The sequence below is a fragment of the Cupressus sempervirens genome, chromosome 8 (assembly GCF_028749045.1).
Source record: "Cupressus sempervirens isolate cs-2001-9-10 chromosome 8, ASM2874904v1, whole genome shotgun sequence".
Lineage (NCBI taxonomy): Eukaryota > Viridiplantae > Streptophyta > Pinopsida > Cupressales > Cupressaceae > Cupressus > Cupressus sempervirens.
In genome coordinates this window covers 821,925,792-821,948,075 of record NC_143125.1, presented here as the reverse complement: position 1 = coordinate 821,948,075, position 22,284 = coordinate 821,925,792, and the positions used below count along the sequence as shown (strand labels likewise).

Sequence of the window (22,284 nt, the reverse complement as noted above, 5' to 3'; positions counted from 1 at the left end):
GAAAAATATGAACAACACTCAAGATAATGGATTCCCACATTGAGGAGATCCACTCGTGCAAGTTTGGAAGACATGACCATAGGCCTTGAAAGCGATAAATCGCGACATTATCTAACAAAATGGTGGAAGCATCCTCGATTCCATTCACCTCATCCTCCTCCAAAGAGATCAAGATAGGATTACAAAACCAAAAAGGACCCTTCACCTTCAAACTTGATCCACCCTGAAGAAGAGGAACCGAGGACCCCAACACGACTTTAATAGAAAATGATAGAGACCCATCAAACCAAAGTGCCCTAACAACCGGTGAAGAACCAACAGACAAAAACGCACCAACAACTTCTCCAATAGAAGGAAAGGCCCTAGTGCCAGTACCAACAAGAGCACCACCTATAGAGCTAACAACAACACCTGCAAAAACCCTACTAGTAGTAATAGTGCCATCAGTTTGTAAGATCCTAACATTGGCACCTGCGCCAACACCACATCTATGCCAACAATTGGACGACCACATTGTGGCTAAATGTGTCAATAGTAGTGGCTAGTCGTGGCTAAATGTCCTAGTAGTTTTTTATGAAATGTACGAATAGTAGTGCACAAATGGACCAATGACCAACCAAAAAAGCTAAAAAAATGATAAGCTATTAGTACGTGTGTGATCATCGATTGATACATGTGTCACAATTCTTTGACCTGATTTAATAAGTAATTGAAATTAAACATGACCAAAATGGCTATTAAACCTTCTAATGATTAGTGGGGACTTTCTCCTAATGAAAAAATAAAAGATTTCTCCATGCCTTCACTCTGTACGACATCCCTGGCCAACCCCACCTTCACCTCACCCCACCCACCCACTGCCTCCACCTTTTTACCCCCTCTAGCATTATTGAGGCCATCAGATACATGAGATGTAGCAAAGGTGGCTGACGAGGAGGGCTTTCAAGTTGAGCTCCTCAAGTTTAGCACCTCTTTGTTGAGCTCCGTAGAGATTGCTATTAACCACCTCCCTCCCTTCTAGTTTTCATTGGATGCTCCCACTCATCTCCTCCCGTCACAACAGGAGTTGAATGGGCATGTCAAGACAAACATTTACAGACAGTATATCACCTCGACCTGGAGTAACCCAATTGGGGGTTTACGTCCTAAGATGGCCTTTTACGCTGAGCACTTCTTGGTTATCACTGATGGGATTATTACATGACCTAGCTACTTGTCACAACATTGGTGTCATGCCTTACGCATCTCCCTTAGTTCTTTCAAAGTTGGCTCCCACCAATTATGGATCCAGACTAATCATCATATGGGCGAAGAGGACTGGATATGTCGCTTGTGCTCCTTGTCTGAGGCTAAGATTGAGACCCATTTCATCTTTTGTTGCCTGACCTACTATGAGATCAAAGGGAGATTCCATTGTCTTTTCAGAGAGTGTTGTTCCCTCATGGCTTTCTTTTCGTACACAAATCAAAGGTATGTAGCGCTCTATCTCAAGGAGGTGATGCAATTTCAAGACCACACGCTACAGTGCTTGACCCCCTAGAAGGCCTCGGATCAGCCCCTTATCACCACCTCCTTCTCCCCATTGTCTCTGACACGGGGGGCGAAGCGGACCTCCAATGCCTCAAATACCCCCATGGCTGGCCACTCTAGATCAGTGAGACCCCGCACCAGGCTTAATACTACTCTTCAGCAGCACCGCTCCAACAACTCGCAACAACGGACTAGAGTGAGTTCCTATCTAGATCCATCTCGTTTGGTGTTGGATTTCTTTCAGCGGAGAAAGGATCCCTAGTTCTTGCCTCCTTGATGGCTCCTTTGTTGCTTTGTTTCTTTTGTTTATCACTTGCTCTTTTCCAGACACCGTTGTTGTCTTGTTGTCTGTTGCTTCCTTGGTTGTATGTTCTCGGTCCCTTAAACCCTTGGTGGTCTTGAGTTGGACATTAATAAATTTATCTCATCTTATCTTGTCTTATCTAACCATAGCCACTTTAGTTTTAATGTTTCCTTGCAAATGAGTCCTATATGGAATTCTCGTTTAAAATTTCATTCCACAACACAATAAAGTGCTTGGAGTGCTTGTTTGACCCCATTCTAGACTCTCAAAATAATTACACAAGAGCTTTGTTCAAGTAGGAGTTCCTGCCTATTGTAACAAGCAGAAGAAAATAAATTATCAAAAAGAAAGATGGATCCGTTCTTTGATTAAAAAATAGTTCACAAACATCCTATTTGACATGCCTTCTACAGGATATAGAGTTTGAGAGACATATTGAAGCTTCATTTTCTTTTATGTCCCCTTTCTCCTCACTGGCGTGAATGTGGAGTTGAGAGTCGAGATTGTCTTGGGTGCAACCAGCAGTGCAGGGGGCAACCAAGCAAAGCAATGCTGTAGTTGCCAGTCGGTATAATCTAAGCAAGTTGATCCAGCAAAAGCCTACCCCCTAGCAACGTAAAAGCTTACTCAAAATGACACGTCTTGTGCAAGAGCTAATACACAATCATTACTTCACAACATAAGCCACAATACAATAAAAGAAGCCCAACTAATTATCTACAGACAATCCCACAAGTCACGCCATTTATAATTTCCAACAATAAAATATTCTAACACTGCAATGTTGCCCAAGTTATACATTCAAACATGATACAACACTATAGTTGTACTCTCAAATTTGTACGCAACCCTCTGCTTGCAAGCTCTCTAAATACCAAGACTTCCCTACCTTGTACAAGCTCAGATTCCTTCTTTGACTTGGTCTCTCTTTCCCATTGATCTCTTTTTCTCCGAGCAAATAATCTTTCTTTTTTCTTCTTGTTATCTAATGCCCTGTGTAATAAAAGATAATAGTTCTTTGGAGGCTGCGAAAGTAAAACTGCCCAACCATTAGCTGCCCTTTCTTGATCTATTATGGTTCTATGTCACATTAACTACCCACCCAGATATCAAAATAGTCAGCAAAGAACTTGTCATCACCGATGGCCAATGACACCAGCGAAGCATCTGCTGAAAGAAATATGTGCAGCTGGTATACACAACACTCACAACAAAAGAAGGAATTCTAAGGTGCCTATGAAAGAAGATGTGCCAAAGGTTAGAAGACCAACACTGGGTACAAAGAAAGTGTTCAACCCCAAAAGAAGATCATCAGTGACCAACACTGGGAATTAGAAAGTAATCACAACCCAACAAGGATAAATCTACCAATTATTATTGTTTAATTCATCATCCATTTATTAAGTTATCAATTATATTTACCGAAAGTAATGGTTGCCACTTCGTCAAAACCTCCAGCTTGATCTTGTGCACAGTTTGTATGATTTCATTCCATGTGCTATGATGTTTACGTCTGTTTTTGCTCAAATCAAATGCTAACAAGGTGAAATCCATGAAATTGTTTTAGTTAAACCATATGCTACAAAAGTTGCAGTTGCTACTAGAATTGTCTTGCAAGATAACAGTTACTGCACAGCTCAGACAGATGAAAGCTCAATGAAATGCACAACACAAATATGAAATGAATTTGTTTTGCTGCAGAAGATGTAATTGTGTTATCATTTCCTACCAAAGCCAACTATATCTAAATCTCAGAGCTCATCCAAGCATGCACTAGACCTGCACACCAAGCCAAGATTTTCTCGGCAACCTTTGGTTTCTTTTGGGTGATACAAGATTACTCAAGATCCAGATCCTCCTGTGCCAAATAATGGGCTATTTAAAGACCGTTAGCTTGAAAGAAAATTTAATGCTTGGCACTTTGTATGATATCAAGAAAGATAACTAAAATACTAGATAATGGAACACTAAGAATCCATGACTAGTGTGTGATCTGTCTGCTAGACACAATCCTTGGGCACAGCATAATGCCAAGTCAACAATTTTCTATGCATAATCCTTAAAGAGCACCAACATACACAAGGCTTACAATTGAGAAGGCATGGATTTTGCAATGCACGCTGTAAATAATGGAGCCCTACCTCATCTTGTATTTCATCTGCTGATATGGCATCACACTTGCCACTTACTGAGTTATACCAGCAACATATCTTTTCTTTTAAGAATGTCCATGGACCAAAACCACTAAATATTGGTAATGGCATGTTTGTCCTCATTGTATATATATAGAGTTTTTTAATTTTGTGAAGAGCTTTCAATTGTATTAACTTTAAGATTTAAAGAGGTAAAGGTAAATTTCCACTCTCAACCATTATGGTATACTCTTAAAGTTTGCTTATATTCATAAGCCACTCATGTACATTACACAACATGAGCACCCCAGCTGTGGCTATAAGTTATGCCTCTTGATATTAGGGTTTTCATTACAGGCTGGGCATTATTTGTATCGCACTCATTGACAGTAAAAGCCACACAGTTTAACCTTGTCAGGCTCTCAGCATAATTCCAATAGACTCTACTTAATCAAATGCTCTGACTGACACAAGCATTAAATTTAAAATTAAAATCATAGTGAATAATGTTTACCGTATGCAATTTCTATTAATCTCTGTAAACCAAAATCGGAATATTATGCAAATAATATTAATGTTCAATTTGAGCAATTATTACATATATTTTACAGGCACTTCAATCAAAGTGTGGTACGAGTTTCAAAGATATTTTATGAGACCAAAAATATTCTCATTCAGGTGTGTTGCAACTGTTGTTGGCCCCATCTTTGCACAGTTTACTTAAGTTCTCATCTCTGCATACAGCCAGGACTGATGGTCTCAAACACAATCATCACAGGCTATCACTGCCTTCAGTCATTAAAATCGTTCTATTAAAGTTAAACTCCTTTATATTGAGATCAAAATAGTAATCCAAAACAATAAACTAGGAATTAAACAAAGCAGCTGTGGTCATGTGGTATGGCCACATGCTTCTCATGTTGGATACTATGATTCTTCCCTGCCTGCACTTGAGCTAATTGGTAACTAGCAGTAGTCCAAAGTGTCAGGTGTGCTGGAGGTGTGTGGGAGAGAGGAGATATTAAGAAAGAACAGTTATTGCAGGAGGTACAGAAGGAAAGCTCTTGATATTGGAAGAGCGCACTAGAGGGAATCCAGCAGGTGAGAAGGAAGGATAAGTGTTTGAGCTGTACAGCACTAATAAAGCGTTAGTTAAAGCAAATCCTGACAAAAAAGGTAAGCCTAGACAAAACAATCTCAGTTTTCAAGGTGAGGCCCAAATGAAAAGCATGGCTAATTAATCTATTAAAATTTTAAAAAATTAAAATAGGGACCATTACTTTCAAAATTCTTATCTTAAAAAATAATTAAGTACAGAATTGACTTTTTATTAATAATTTTTCAAGCAAACAAAATAAATTAAAAGAACATACAATATGGTAAAAACACAACATTCATTTTAAAGTTAATTAAATACAATCAACTGGTCATCAACTGGTCAACTAGATATACAGATAACAAAAATCAAATAAAATGACCTGGTCAACTAGAAATACAGATAAACAAATTGCTAAATAAAAATAATTAACTTATTTACTATTTATACAATTGGCATTTCCTGTATCGTTTGAACAAAATCAAACTCAAATTGGGACTTATTATAAAATCAACAATAGCTCTTCAATTGTTCAACCAAGCTTCAGATCAAATGCTCATAATACAGAAAGTGCAACCATCAATTACCATGATGATCCCTATTTAGTTCTTTCAGTTACATCTGTGGCAACACATAAAAATTGCTCATTAAACTGATGCAAAGAATGTAGCATCTAAACTTCAAACCGAGAGAGACCATGTGCGTTTCTCTAGAAAAAGAGGAAGTTGCACCAGTTAGTAAGATATAATTGAGTATCCTCAGGCAACTGGAGGTCTCAGCACATGATCCTGAGATGTATCAACCACAGCCGGAGGCATCCATTGCCACATGGCCATTCCAGGATATCCAGGAAGAGGTATAGTTTTGTTGCCTACCGCTTGACTTTGAGCAGCAAAAGCAGCAGCTGCCGCATGGTATGCTGCAGGATGGGGCATGAAGCCAGAAGGCATTGACATTGCTTTTACTTGTTGCTCCAATTTTTCTTTTTCTGCTTTCAATCTGAGCTTCTCATCACGAAGTTCATTTTTTTCTGCCTGTAAAGGAAATAAATGAAGATTGAAATATTATATTGTGTAAAAGAAATAGATGACGACCCAATAATATATAGTAGAAACTGAGAAGCAATTAATTATAGTAAGCATAGGCTCCATCCAACCACCACTATATAATATGTAATCATTGCATTCCTGCAGACGTATAATTAGCAAATTTGTAAATCAGTATACCAATAAGAAAGCAAACCTTCAAATCTTTGATAGTTTCCTGAAGTTGATCATTTGAATCTTTCAGTTTCTGAGCTTCTACTCGCAGCTGATTCAAAACACGTGCAGCATCACACAGTATTGTAGCTTTGTCAGTCTTTGGAGGCTTACCTGGTTCTAGAACAGAGCTTAGCTCTGTAAACCTGAATCATTTGCATGACAAATTAGAGGCCAACATCACATGGTCAACAGAAAATTATAAAGTGCAACAAGAACAATAGATATACCATTAACTAACCTGTCATTAAGCCTGTCCCTTCGCATCTTCTCACGGCAAGCTTTTGACCCAGGCCCACTACATGATTCATCTCGTGTCCTGTCACCAGTTACAAAATACGCCCATTAAATAGCAAAAGCACCAAAGTAGCAATAATCATCGTTGACAGGATTGCATGGACATTTAAAGGTTTCTGCATTTACAATGTCTGGAAAAGAAATCTATAACTAACTCAATTTAAAGTTGCACATTTCTACAACACAATTCCCTCCCCCATCCCCTCAAAATAAAGAACTGGAAAAATTAGGCCAGTTCTTCACAAAAACTCAGGGAACAACTTGGGAACCTAAAAACAGCTTAAATTTAATTATAAATGCAATTTTTTTCACAAAATTCAATGAGAAGATGCTTTTAATGAGTTAATCAAAGAGAACACATAAAGAAACAAAATCACATTCTCATGCAGAATGCGGATGGCAGAAATCAAAATAGTAAATAGTTTAAATTAATGTCAAACTACATATTACAATCACAACTTCCTCTCATATATAGGCTGCTTGCCTTTTGAATATATATATATATATTTTTTAAAAGAGTTTTTCTTAAAAACTTGCCAAGTTTTCTGCAAAAACTCAGCAAGTTTTGTTTGAGCCGAGTTGCAAGTTTTTTCACGAAAAACTCACCAAGCAGAAAAACTCGGCAAGTCTTCCAACTATGATTTGAGGTATTTATTTTTTCAAAATCTAGAATCAGTGTATCATTTGATCTTCTTAATTATGCATGTATCAGCTTTCAGACCCAAATAACCCTTACAGATATCAAACACAGAGCTCAAATATATTACTATTTCCAGAAAACTTATTGTTCTCTTGCTCATATAAAGTGAAGAATTATGATTTAGCAAACATGAGGCTGTATAATTATTCACACATCTTTTTCTTGCCAAAAAAATGATTGATGAAAATTATTCAATCAAAATTGGTGAAAGAAATAATTGTGCAAGACAACAGTATATTTGTAAGTGTTACATTGCTTCTTATGAGAGATGGGTTCTTGTGAACCACCATTCATGAAACATGTGTCATTGAGTTTGACTCATAAATTATATAACTGAATCCTGATAGCAATATGTAACAAAGAATGAAATAATTCAGTCTAAATAATACCTCTTTCTGGGGCATATCTTCTCTTGCTCATCTGTTTCCCTGGAGCCATCCAATTCAAGACTAGCACTACAAACAAAGTTAAACAGGGAATGAATAAGCCCATGTAAATCTTCGTTATAATCCACAAAAGCTAAAAAGAGAAGGTATGCAACAATTCCCAATTCATAAGACTGGGCCCATAAGCTGATAGTGTGTCCTGATATGACTGTTCAAGCTAAGTCAGCTTAAATTAACAGTAATCATGTTTCCAATGTACAGGAAGGTTTTTCAAATTCAAAAATTCAGTTGATCATTACAGTTTCTCTTTGAAAACAACCCTCTTCTCCTGTCAGATATTTAAGAGAGAAAAGTCGCTTCCAAAAACAACATATAAGTTGATATAAAAAATGCTCAGATGGCTGACAGAGTAGAATAAGTATAATACCAGAAAAAGGCCTAGAATTATATTGCCAGTGCAACTTTTTGCAAAAACTTAAAAAGCATTTACAGTGTATACCCAGAACTTTGAAATGAATTACGCTTATACAAATTGTTGATGCTCCGTTTAGTTGTGTAACATCCATATTACAGATTGATACCATGTCTCAAAAATGACTAAATTATCCCACGTGTACCAAGGAGATGCTACCAAAAATACTTCTGTGGAATCTGAATCTTCACCATTTGATTTGATCTCTGATAAATCTTCCACGTGCTATTAATGTAAGGTGAAAAATTTTTCATCAATTTCCACATGATCGTGACACAGTAGCGTTCAGGTCTTCCAAAAAAAGTTATTAGTTTAATTGTTATTGCGAAAACGCGAACAGAAATTATATGTATCAGATGGAACAGATGAAATAGTAAAAAAAACACCAACAAACTAAGCATACCATTGGATCACTGACTGCCAAGGTACTTGTGGTGTCCACACAGATTCTAGGCGCTAGGACATTATTATTAAACCTGTCAATGTATATAGTCTTAACAAGACCAGGGATTTGCAACTTGCAAACCACTAAACATCAGAAATATCTGTACATATCCATGTTTGAAGAGAAGACATTGGCATGCAGAGTCACTGACCGCCAGAGTATTTGTGATGTCAACATAAATTCTAGGTGCCAAGGCTTAAAACTCTTATTAAACCTGCTAATGTGTTCAGTGTTAACAAGAGCAAGGTTCTCCACCTTTCAAACCAACAACCATCAGAAGTATATTTACATATCCATGCTCAAAACAAAAGACGTTGCTATGCAGACACTCAAGGGTTGAAATCTCTATCCATTTTGCACACCAACAAAACACAGTTTAAACTGCTAAAATAATATGTGAAATATCTAGTACCATTGCATCGGACAGAAAATTCTCATGCAAGTTCCTGCAGAGACAATTTAGAAGGAAAAGTTGGTTTGGATTCCAGTGCAGTAGACAATGTGGTGTCTGCAGATTCTCTCAGTGAAGGGCATATCAGAAAAACATATAACTGGAGGTACCTCACATCTTGTACCTCCAAAGGGAAGGGAAATTGTAGCTAACTATAAATTTGAACTCCAGACAGCATTGCCAAACTGCAATTGATTCATTATTAAATGTGATAATAATGCACTATATCACCAACCACTACATGTTACCAAATACGAACTTGTTTGATAGCATTTGCCAGATTGCACTTGACCAAATGTATTGTTTCTAATTTAGTTTTACATTATGATATGATTAAACTTTACCCAACTACTTCTATGATATTTTTTATGTAGATACTAAACCCAGAGGAAATCTAAAGAGTAACATCAATCCAGGTTTAAAGTAATAACTCATTCAAGGCCCCACCTTCAACATCGATGATGCCTTGGGGACCAACCTCCTGAAACACACACATATTAACATGGAAATGAAATTCCCTGCCAAATTGGGCATGCAAAATTCTAAAAATTTAGGGCATTACTTGAAATATTATGTAATTGGGCATTATTATTTCATGGTTTTACAGGTGTTGAATCATTTAATTCAAGCAGCACCAAGCTATAGACATTGCAACATAAAGTATTTTCCATAACCCCAGTCCAAGATTTTAATACTTAAGTTATAGCAGAAGGTAGAAACATCCAATTATAAACTCCTTGAACTTTCCAGATAGCATCAGCAATGGCATATTTATAGAATTGAAAATAAAAAATCACAAGGAAAATTATTGTGCACTACTCTTTAGTTCGGCATCTTATGTTTTGGAGTTAGCTACCTGGTAAGCCCTTAAGGCATCCTTCATCCAGACTGGGTATGCCATGGGTTTTGCCCAAGGGTACGGCTGGGTAAGCCCAGGGTACATTCCAATAAGTCTGAGTACACCCAGGTACATACCCAAGGGTGCCCAAAGGTGCTGAGCCCCAAAAAGTAACAAAAAAGAGGCTTTTGCCCAAAAATCCAAAAATGTCCCTAAAAGCATCATTTTACCAAACAAAAAATATCATTTTGCTCTTCTTCACTCTCTCTACTAATTTTCTATTTGCACAAAGATCCCTACGCCTCTTCTATAGTTGGGTTTTTTCTCAACTCTCACACCTTGTGCAGCTTACCGTTGCTGCCCCTAAAGCTCAAACCCCCATTACTTAGTGGGATTTCTTGTCACTTAAGAGATTTATTTACAAATGAGGGGGTTTGGAAATAAAGACCAGAACAAAGAACTTAGACAACTAGCCTTATCACTACTAATTTATTAAATATCAATTGGTAAAGATAAATATCAAAATGCAACTATACATCGGCATTTAATATTTATCTTTATCATTGCCATAGTCGATCAGATAGTAAGTCTTGATCTCATGATTTCCAACTCAATGATATTAAATATTAAATGCCGATATCTTACTTCTGGCACATTCCAGGACACAAACATAGTCGATCAGATAGTAAGTCTTGATCTCATGATTTCCAACTCAATCCAGGGCTATCATGATTTACTTATTGTCATGACTTCCGATACAGTTCAGGACAAGAAGTTAATGTAGTGTATCATGGCAATGGATCAAGAATACAACAGAACAACCACAATATCATGATTTCTGGCTCATTCCGAGATAGCATTTAATGTAGTCGATCATGATACATTTTGTTAACATGATTACGAACACATTCGAAGACAACTTAATGAAGTCCATTTTGTTAATGTTCTCTGATTCATGGCGTAATCTCACAATATACATGTGGCAATTTGTAGGCAATTCTCAAATAAAATCAAAACCCCATGCAACTCCAGATTTTCTTTGTTTGTTTCACACATGATAATGACATCGGAGAGATTAATTATGAACTATCAAATCTGAACCACGGCAATGTTCATTCATGCCAAACATTACATTCCAATTTTTAATATACTCCTTTATAATGTTTGTTGCAATTTCAAGTTCATTGAGGACGATGAACCACAAGGGCAATGGTATGTTACATCCCAATTTTTGACCTGGCTTGAAATATAGCCGTTGAGGTTCGTATGAAGTCAATTGGCAGTTTAATTTGATATAATCTTGCGAAATGGTAAGATAGTTGGTCGCTATGATTTCAAGTGAAGATGACATGTTAGTTGATCGTTAATTGCAAATTCATAGAATTAAGATGAAAGGTTAACTGTTATAATTATTTATGATTAAATAAATTATAATTTAATTACAGAGAAATTCTTTGCAGGGAGCATGTCGAAGGGGTGGAAGCATTGTCAAAAAAGAATTAAGCAGGACATCGCCATCACTAGGCAGACAGGTAGAGGACCTAGCAATTTGAAACAGGATACATCTGTGGAACAACATGAGTTATTTAAATAAATAATTTAATTAAAATAATTGAGTTAAAATATAAAACGTATCTTAAAAGATTTTAATTTATCTTAAAGGATTTTAATTTATCTTTTGTTATATTGTTTTTAATAATTATTTATAAATGTTCATTTAAATATAAAATGATTTAGCACCATTATAATTTAATAATTAATTAAGTGATGTTGCTTGTTCATATTAGATTTTAATAATTATAATAACTTCTAAAACCTTTCATCTTCTTTCTTTCTTTATTCTTCTCCTCCTTTCTTTTTATTCTTTAAATCAATTTGAAAGCTTTTGAATATAATCTTGTAACTGAAGGAAGTTGAAAAGTCTGGTTCATTTTATATTATGGATTCCTTGGTCGATTATAGGCATCCATTCTTTCTCCTTCAACATTCAACTCTTCATCGGCCTTTCTAATTCCTCAGCAGTCGAGTTGCCTGATAGCTATAGTGACTGAACCCAGTTCAGATAATATATTTGCCTTGCTTCAAATCAATACCAACTTCCGTAGGTCAGTGAGTGAGATAGGCAAGTTTATACAAGTGCGGCTCTTTTCAGAAATTGGTGATAGAGGGAGAGTCACGTAAGCTATTTGAATTCAACGCATGTAATCATTTAAACTTTCCGTTTCATATTACGAATGCAAAGTTTAACCTTGAGCCGGCAGATCAGAACATAGTTTCACTTAGTATTAGTGTGTGAAAATAAGACTCGATTTGTATATAATACTACCGTATTTCATTACAAAAGTTATCATTTTTCCTTTTGTGGTATATGACAATGATTAATGCTTGAATCTTGTCATTTTCCTTTAAAAGTTTGTCATGTTCTTTGGAAGTCTGCCGACTGCCTTATAAAATAACATTGCAATGATTATATATTCAAAATCTGATGTCTTCTTTCATATATTTGAATATGTAATTTCTCTAAACTTCTTTTTAAGTAAGTTATCATCACAAATGAAATCAATTAAATTCTGCTATAAATTTAAATAATCCAAGAATGAGATAAAGAACCCAAAACACCAAGGAACTCACCAGGTGGATGCCAGTATGTGGTGAAGAAGGTGTAAAGCATCTTGTGAATAATAATCTGAAAGCACCTAAGAATCACCAGCTTGATGGCCTAAGAATGGTGAAGTGGTGGAGTTAAAGAGAAATTGGTTATGATTAATTTAATTAATTAAACATTCAATTTGGAATCTTTTAATCACAGATTGTGAGATGCTGAATGCATGTAGTCTTCTTGAATAAATTGACAGAACTGGTTGTTCTGAGAATTCCTAACACCTGGAACTCACTCGGCTGTGTAGCCAAGAAAAAGGGTGACGAGGTGAAAAGAGGAATTTGTAGTAACACAAATCAGTAATCAGTTATGACAATTCAATGTTTATCATTTTAATATGAATTAATTAATAGCTCATGCATATCCTTGTTAATGTGATCTCTCGTTGCCAAGTCGTATGGTGAGTTAATTACCAAGAAGCCCAGTGGATGGCAAGATGACCTCTGCTTATTCCAGGTAGGGAGGGCCTTTCTCATTAGAGACTGTGTGGGGATAAAGATGTGGTCCGAGGTTGGGTGGTTAAGCCCCTGAAAATGTTTCACCTCTCTTCAAGATGTTGGATATGCATCAAACAAAGATAAGCTATACATTCAATTGTTAATCGGAAAACAGGTAATATCACTTTTATTTATAAGGAGGTAAGATTAAATTGAGTTATTTCATTGTTACTATTAATTTACACCTAGATATAAGAGATAGAATCATGGATTGCTTTTCATTTATATGAATATCGATTATAAGTATATTTCTAATCTTGAGATATTGTCACAGTTAAGTAATCGGAGGGAAAGGAATCTAAAGCCCTAATTGATTGAGAGATGACTGAAACCCTAAATGATTCAGTGGTATCAGAAGCCCTAATTGAATCTGTGGTATCGAAAGCCCTAATTAAATTCATGGTAATGGAAGCCCTAAGTGATATAGCAATACCAGAAGCCCTAAATGAACCGATGGTAAATGATGCCCTACTTGATACAATGGTAAGTGATGCCCTAATTTAAATATAGTGGTGTTTAATTGAAATTATCATTTGATTTTAAGATAGCAGATAGTCGTCATGTGAAATTGTTATAGAGTATTTGTGGACTAACCCGGTGGTTGCAAAAGCATCCCTAGTTTGATTCGATCTCAGTTTTCCGAGTTCTGTGGTTTTCAATTTCTGTAGTAATTTCATTTGATGGTAATTCAAGTTTTTAGTTAAGAAATTTTGTCTATCTGATTTTTAACGGTAAATCTTATTCACATGAACATGAATGTCATAACTGTCTTCCTATGAAACGAAGATATAACTGTATTCTTTGAGTTGTTAGATGTTAATTAAGACCCGAGAAAACCATATGTTACGCCAAATACAACTTTATCATTATAGTCTCTGGCAAAATTATTAGCCAAACATTTGCCCAAACTTATTAGCCAAACATTTGCCCAAACTTAAAGCCTGGATAAATCACTGCCAGATATTATATGTTCCTCCCAAAGTTATATTAAGCTTCAGCGGCCAAGCATTAACACTCCATACGATGATTTGGGCCCACAAAGTTTAATCACTCCATCTATTCCACTAATCATCACTACTCAGCAATTAAAGTATTCAATTCTTCCCAAAATCAAATAATTTCCTCTAGAATCAACACAACACCTGTGAATCTGGAATAAGTCAGCCTTGAATGCTTCAACTTGGCCCAACCAACCAATTCATGAACAAGTCTTATTGGAAAGCAATTTTTTTTTGTGTTATTGGTCGAGTCTTCTTGGACTTTTGCGTCTTCCACACAGGTGTAGATCACACATTCTTGATTATTTCTGTGTGTGCTGCTCATTGCTATATCTGATCACTGTTTGTAGAAGTCGCTGTTCTAAAATTATACCATCTGAAAATGTGTCCATATCGAACCCAGAGTATACTGCAATATATACTGCACATAATAGATACCGAGTCCATTGATAAATTCCATCACTTATTGTGACTGTTTATTTGGTGGAAATTGATTGCTACTTACAGCATCTTCAAACTCTCATGATAATCATTCCAATTGTATTAAAACTGCCTTTCCGACTACCTCCAGTACCTATGTGTGTCTTCACCATGAGTGCAGATCCTTATATTGTTCTCTCATGAGTCTCTATATCGTTGACTCTGCGTGAAAGCCTCCATCTCATGCTCCCAATAGTATTTCTTAGCATGACATTGGAGTTGGACATTCTATGGGCCCCAAATTTATTGAGATGCAATTCCTGAAATTTTATTGTTGCCGCCGCTGAAGATTTCCTCTATTCTATTCCGAGTTTCTGTCAATAATGATTGGCATGCCAAGGGTCCAATCAGTGGATGGTAATACGATGCATTGCTGCACTGATCATCTTGGAGTAGAGATTTCCTTGGCACCATTTCTGATGTATGTCACTGTATTTGTGTGTTCCCAGTCTTGAACAGCTGCTGCTCAACTTGAGGAATACAATACTCACTGTGGAATTATAATAAGAGAATGTCCGATGCCTAACTCAATGAAACCTGTTGGTCTCCATTCAATGTCCCTGGACTATGCAATTTCTATTTTTTAAGTCTTTGCTATGATTCCTGCCTGTAATGGTCGTCGTTCCCTATATTCCTTCGTCTTTGATGAACCGGTATGGTAGTCAAACTATTTATTCGAATAAGAAAATAATCCAGTAATGTGACTTCAGCAGTAGAAGTGTTATGTATATTCCACAAATTCTCGCAGTATGGATGATTTTGCTTTTGTAATTTTGATGAGTTCCAAGTATCAATTATTAAACCGACGCCATTAATTTTATTTCTGTAAAGAAATAAAAACCTTTATTATTATTTCCTCATACCATTACATAGCAAGGTGTCAGGTACCTTGAGATTATTCACACCTAGTTTACAAATACATGATTGTAGTCTTCACTCCAGCTAAATTTGAAATTGCATGGTTACTCAAGACTTTCAAGATTCAGATCAGGCCCCTAATAAGAATTTGTTTTGATATTGCACGCACCGGCAATTTTGAAGTTTCAGAAATGAATTCTACTTTATTTCTGCAGTCCCACGGATGTGGGAGGATGACCTTCTCTGATGTGTTTTCACGAGGTAGTTCTAAATAGATCCAGGATGCACCCTGCCTAAAAACTGCCTACTCACGCAGGGCATTGTGGATGCTGGAAATGACAGTGGAGTTTGGCATTTACATTCACAATGTCAGACAAAAAATAGACACGGGTATACCTCTACAAACTGGGTTGTTCTTTGAACTTGAGTGCATTTCCTGTGATTCAGTCTATCTTTCTTTCTTTCTTTTTCTTACATTCACAGCCTGCTCTGATACCATGTTGAGTAACATGGATCGCTTTCTGCAATGTAATAACATTGCCATCAAACTGGTGCATTCCAAATACAGAATCAAATGACTTATAAATATGAGAGGAGGAGAGATCTCTATGATTAATCATCATTAGATAATAATATATTAACAATATATATAACCATATATATAATATAATATAATGTATATATATAATATATAATATATAATATAATATATATAAGTAGAGTCTAAATGATGATTTACCAACAACAAAGTATCTCATGATCAAATCAATCTGACTGAAGCTACAATCTTAACACTACAATGTAATAGATTATAAAAACAAGTGTTTAAATGAAACCCAATTCTACTTAAGTTTAAACAAATACAAAAAATCCAAAAAAAGTTTTTAAAACTAAATATTAAAGAATTTAAACCATGGAGAAAAACAAAGACTAAAGGATTCCTCTCGCCTACAATTTGTGCGGAAAGCAATGTACTTACAAATTTCTTTGGAAGAGAAAATGAAAATGAAAAAAGCTGTCACAGTATTCTTTACTTTCAGTTTATGGCTTATAATCTTAACCATGACCCCACAGGACATTTTACAAAAATCCAAATAGACTAATATGAGAGAGAATATTGCTGCAGAGTGTTGCCTTTAATTTTATGATTATGTTAGAAAATACAGCTTAAAAATCATTATAATATGTATTCATTGCTAAAAAGCACAAGTCGCAGTATTCAAATTTCAAATAGAGAAAATATTTTTCCTGAATTTTTTTTTTTATAATCCCAAAGTTCACCTAATTGTGAAATAATCTCCTTAATCCATTGAAACTAAGCATTGTCAACAAAGTCTGAAGCAGTTTACTTCAAACACACTACCCATGCCAATTCCAAACCTATGCCCACATGCCTTCACAGACGGATAACAAACTGCTATTGGTTAGTTGCTTTAATTGACCAAACCAACCTATTTGTATGATTCAGGATTGTTCCCAAATGTCTGAATACCATCTAATTGTTTAACAATTTCCAAGTGCACCAAGTAATTGCTCTTTGGTGCTCAATGGTCCCTCTTGACAACTACACTGTCATCAATTGAGAAAATATGGAAGAGTAAAGAAAGCAATTTACAGTGCAGAATTTAAGTTCTGGAGAATATTTCACAATTTCAGGTGTGATTAAAAGTATTGAGAATCTTCAGCACTTATTCTTTTGGAATCTTTGTAATTTGGATTCTAAAAGAATGTACAATTCAAATTGTTGTTACTTATTATTATTTCAGGAAAATGTTTGCTTCAAATTTGTATTAGCATAAATTATACATTGTTCTGGGCAGTTAAATGTGGTTATTGGAACTGCATTTGCAGTTACCATAACTGCATCTCCTTTTTTTAAATTGTCCTCATAACATTGAATAAGAGCATCCAAACATTTCTCTTTGCTCTCACATATTTGGTATCAGAGCAGCGCGGTCATGGAGATCTTAACTGTGCTGAGCAATTCCTGTGGCTAGGTCTGCTAGTTTTGGTTCTCACTGTTATCCAGCACAAATTGTCAAATAGTGTTTCCTCAGGCAGCAACAGATGACAAAGAGAGGAGAGATGTGACAGGCTGCAGTTTGTGAAGGAGGAGCTTAATGACCATTAAGATAAGTTGCTACTTACAATGGGTTAGGAAGTCACACAGAAGGAGGTGTGCATTTCTCAAGCTTAGTCAAGGAATATGATGAAAGACAGTGGAATCCATGATGAATGGAGAACAATTCAAGCATCAAATGCAAAGAATGAAGGTTTCATTGAAGATGTTTTCTTATTGACTTTCCCTCCTTTTACAAAGTGTACCTGCTTACTAAGACCATTAAATTGCCCATAGATGCAATGTTTACCTTACTATTTCGCATAATATAATAAATATACAACAATAAAGCTGTGCACACTATAATTGCCATAGCCCGAAGTCAATGCAGCAATAATATAGCATACTCATCTCATACAACTCAACTTTCAATTTTCACATTCTATGACATTATCTTGTTGGAGGGGTATCTGGTTCCACTGCCACATTCAACCCACAAGTGCATCTAATAAGATAATCAAAATATATTTCTTTGCTCTCCCACATTTCGAATATTTTGAATTTTAATACTTTACAGTTTTGTATAGAGACAAGTTCAATTCCCCATAGTTTATAAGTGGAATTCCATGATTTCCTTAATATTGAGGGGGGTTCTACATAAAAAATGATTTTCTCGGTAATAACTCTTGGTCTTCCATGGTTGGCATCTAATAACTCTTGGTCTTTCATAGGCTAATAACTTTAACATGTTTGCCCTAAGGAGTGTGTATTATCTAATATTGATATTTGTATGAGCAAGATATTTGCAACTGATATTCAGCTCAAAAAAATATTTCACAATTTGACAATAACTGCAAAAAGGTTAAACCTGCAGATTAAAAACCCCTAAGTTCTGCCACCAATGCCATAACAGTGTATCGTACTGAATGTTTATGTACCAAAAACTCCAAAGAAAATATTACCTTTCCGGAATCCAATCCTGCACCTCTAAAGTTAGTTAAAACTAAAAAGGCAATACCTTCCATTTAGCATCCACTACATTCTTTTGAAAGTATGTTCATCAACGCATAATAAAATATTGAAAGTACAACATTATGTATCCCAATAGATATTTGCTGATAAATACACTAATAAATCTTGCCCTTTAATATCCTGTGAAATCTTCCCAACATAATTTAATAATCAGCATATTCTACAAAATAGGAAATACAAAAAGTTCAAACAAAAAATTGCTGACTACTCTCAAAGTAATCAATTTTGCAGCTTAAAATTTTAAAGAATAGCAACTCTTCCCCTCTGCAAGACAATTACCCAAGGCTAATTTTGCAGAGCCCAAACAAAACTTGATAGATCATAGATGACATGGCTTTTATGGCAAATATTCAGGATTGAACTACAGTTTTTAACCATTACCGTCAAAAAGGTGTGGCTACTGGTTTGTCCCTGTTGCCTAGCATGTTTGACTTACTCTCGGGTCATATCATTGTCCAATGGGCCCAGCGGCCCAGGGGGCATCCAGAAGACACTATTTAGCCTGTGCATCCATCCCAGATTCCCAGACAACCTCAGGAGAACCAATACTGAATTTTACTAAAGAAAAAGAAAAATTCAAAAATCCACTTTCCATTACAATAAACTCTCCTGACTGTCAAATTTTTTGGGTCTTCCCTTTCAAAAATTTGCACAACGTTGGAAAACATGTATTCTCTTATTTTCTAAGTTTTTCTTGGTGATAAGGATAGTGCATGCAAAACAAACCATCTAACTATTTCAAAATATTTTTGTTTGCTGGCAACGGAAGACCATGAAAGTTCTCCATTATTAAATTGAAAGGGTTTTCTATCTATTATTAAATTAAAAAGGATTTATTCATTTGTAAAGGAAAAACCATATTCCATTTTATGGTTTACCATTTATATAGTAATGCATTGAGGATAGATTGAGAGTTCAGATCAAATAATACCAGTGTGAGTGCATAATCGTAATTTTTATATGTTAATGTGTAGACAATTCCAAAAAAAAACCAACCAATAAAAATAACCAAAATTGCAAACCTGAACTATTAAAGGATTGCTAACGTAAATATTAAAAAGAAAAGGATAAAGACAATTTGATGCCGCAATATATTTAAAAAAATCAAGTGCTTCTGAAGAAAAAAACAATTCTAATTAGATTCAAACAAAACAAAAGCTTTAGAAAAGATACTTCAAATACACCTTTAATCAGACTGCTTATTCAATATGTTCTCAAAATTCAATCCAGTGTCTTTAATTCCAGTATATATAGTTAACAAAACTCAAAACACCCTGATTTATGCAAACAAAATTTCTAGAAGCAGTTGTTCAGACTCAAACAAATTAAAACATTGAAAAATTCGCCCAGATTTCAACTAATTATCAAAAAAATTATTAAAGGGAATTTTTCCTCTGCAGAATGGAAACAGAAAAACTTTTTTAAAAAAATAATCCAAAGGAAAATTTCTTACATAGTTTTCCATATAGTTTTCCATATTCCCAGTTGATGCCTAAAAATTTGTCAAATGCCCCAGCTACCTCACTAGGACTAAGTTTGCAGAATTTAAACAAGCGACAATAGTCTTTTTGTAATGCATTACAAGTGACGATAAATACTTTTGAAGAATTAAAAAACAAGCCTGTTCTACTGAAATCATTAAAAAAAAGAATCAGCCAAAAGAAATCATAAATTATTTCAAACACTTCCATCAGGCTGATCAAGAGTAAACAATAAACATTGCAGAAGGGATATGACGTTAGCAGAAGCACATCTATAAGTATCAAAATCTGAAAGATGTTCAGAGAATAATTGTTAAATAGTCTCCAGTTTTTCACATTAATATTTTGATCCTTAGTAACAACTCGAATCTCCCCCTCGAAACTCTTTAGAATCAGCAGAACTTAATAACAGTGGCAAGGCTTCGTAGAGTCCAAAATCTAGCGATTTAAAATTTTCCATGGATCACAATTTTTGCAGTATAATATTCTGAATTACTTATTTTAACCACAATTTCAAAGAAGAAACCATATATGAAAGAGAACTTGTAGTTTTACAGATTAAAAAATGATGAAGGCCTAAAGAAACACGTGAATATATTTTGAAGAATAAAATTTTGAGTTAATCAAAAGGAACAATTCATATGGTATCTACTATCATCCACAACTTCAATCCAATATCTTTATTTTTCAGCAATTGAAACACATACCTCAAAATCCTATAAGGAAGACAAGAATGACCATACATCTACAGGCTCTGACATCAAAAATAACATATTTTTAAAAATCTAAATGACTAAACAATTACTATTCACCCAGATTATGATGTCAACAGAATTTGCCTCCTATTTCATACGCAGATATTCATAAAAACCCACGATTCCTTTGCAACAATTGTCCATTTAACAATAACTGCACCGAGGTGAAGGCTCAAGTAATGCTAACAAGGATGAAGCATCACTTACCGTGAGCTCGTGACTTCCAGATTTATTCCTACTTATCAAACTCCTAAGATTTCAATTTTTATTCATTAAAATGTCATCAATACACAAAACTTTCCCTTTAAAACCTCGTACGCCTGAAACTATACATGTGAGTTTACTGAAGAAAACCGTAAACAAAATTTGCAAATGTCGTCCTGCATTCCAAAGTATGACCTAACCAAAAGTAAAATCTTCCCTTTGGCGATTCTGTGAACTTCTGGAGAAGAAATTACAGACAGCACCTTCAGAGGAAGCGAATTGTTCAAAACCGTAACGCATTTCAAAAAAAAATCATAATAAACAATCGAATCCAGAAAGGAACTTGTTTTACAAATGTATTGTGGAAATCTGATCATGTTAATTACAATCATAATTGTCATAAATCTTCCTGTCTGACACTTTAAATTTGCTCAAAGACTTCAGCGGAATAAAATCATAGGAAAAACGAAAGCTTCAAGGAATTCTGCAGAAAAGCGAGTATTTCAATGAAATTCAACAAAATTAAGACAATATTTTAAAAACGCTACGCGTATACCTTCCATCAGGCTGATCATTGAGCCCTGGAGGGCACCAGAAGTACGAATTGCCTGGCTGTCCCACGGTGCCTTCCTCCAAAAACGGCTCATCAAAAATCGTCATCAGCCACTTATTATTCTGCGGCGAGCTCATCTTCCCCTCCTCAACCCTCGAACCCTGGACCTGCCGTAAATCCTCTCACCCTACGCTACAAACCCTAAAAATCCCGGGAAAAGAAACCACAGTATGGGTTACCCTAAAAACCCCGGGAAAATCACTACAATACAATTCTCCTCGCAGAATCCAGTTGCTCGAATGGCCCCTTCACAAAATCAGATCTAAAGGAATATTACTCTCCCCGGCACTATCCATGGCCCAAAACACAGGAAGAAAAAAGCAGAGTTTCAGTATTACATACGTTTTCAGAAGCGTGTGAGCTTGTTTTCTTCCCCTCTGCTGATTTACAGTGATAAAGATCGTAGAAAGAACTTGGCGAAAACTGAAATTCGCTCCAAATTATGATGAAATGAGGCGAAATTGACTAAAATGAGGGAATCTCTTGATTCCTCTTTGGTGGACTAATTATTATTTATACTCATGATGATTATATAAGTCACTTGGTGATTAGTCTGTCCTTTTGCTTTTTCAAATAAGTTGAATTGGGACCATCCAAAAAGTCCAGGGGGTCTCTTCGGGTATATAATTCATGATTTTGTTCTTGTACGCCTTGTGGCTTACACGCATGTGAACTGTGGCCAATCATGGGCTTGGATGAATCTTGGGTATTTTAGGGCAGATAGGGATTTTGGGGCTA

The 22,284-nt window shown here is 35.5% G+C and overlaps 1 protein-coding gene across 2 annotated transcripts; it reads right to left on the bottom strand.

Moving 5' to 3' along the window:
• Positions 1-5,473: 5,473 nt before the first annotated feature.
• Positions 5,474-21,925, bottom strand: LOC149544922 (transcription factor ILR3-like). Of its 2 annotated transcripts, XM_089795467.1 has the most exons (6): positions 21,889-21,925; positions 21,490-21,792; positions 7,708-7,773; positions 6,563-6,640; positions 6,305-6,467; positions 5,474-6,096 (listed from the first exon to the last, which is right to left on the bottom strand). In XM_089795467.1, exons 2-6 carry the CDS (start codon positions 21,621-21,623, stop codon positions 5,821-5,823), a joined length of 717 nt encoding a protein of 238 aa, XP_089651593.1. In that variant the 5' UTR covers positions 21,624-21,792; positions 21,889-21,925; the 3' UTR covers positions 5,474-5,820. The 2 variants fall into 2 exon arrangements, with proteins under 2 accessions (XP_089651593.1, XP_089651592.1); XM_089795466.1 differs by having other exon boundaries at positions 21,490-21,925.
• Positions 21,926-22,284: the final 359 nt, after the last annotated feature.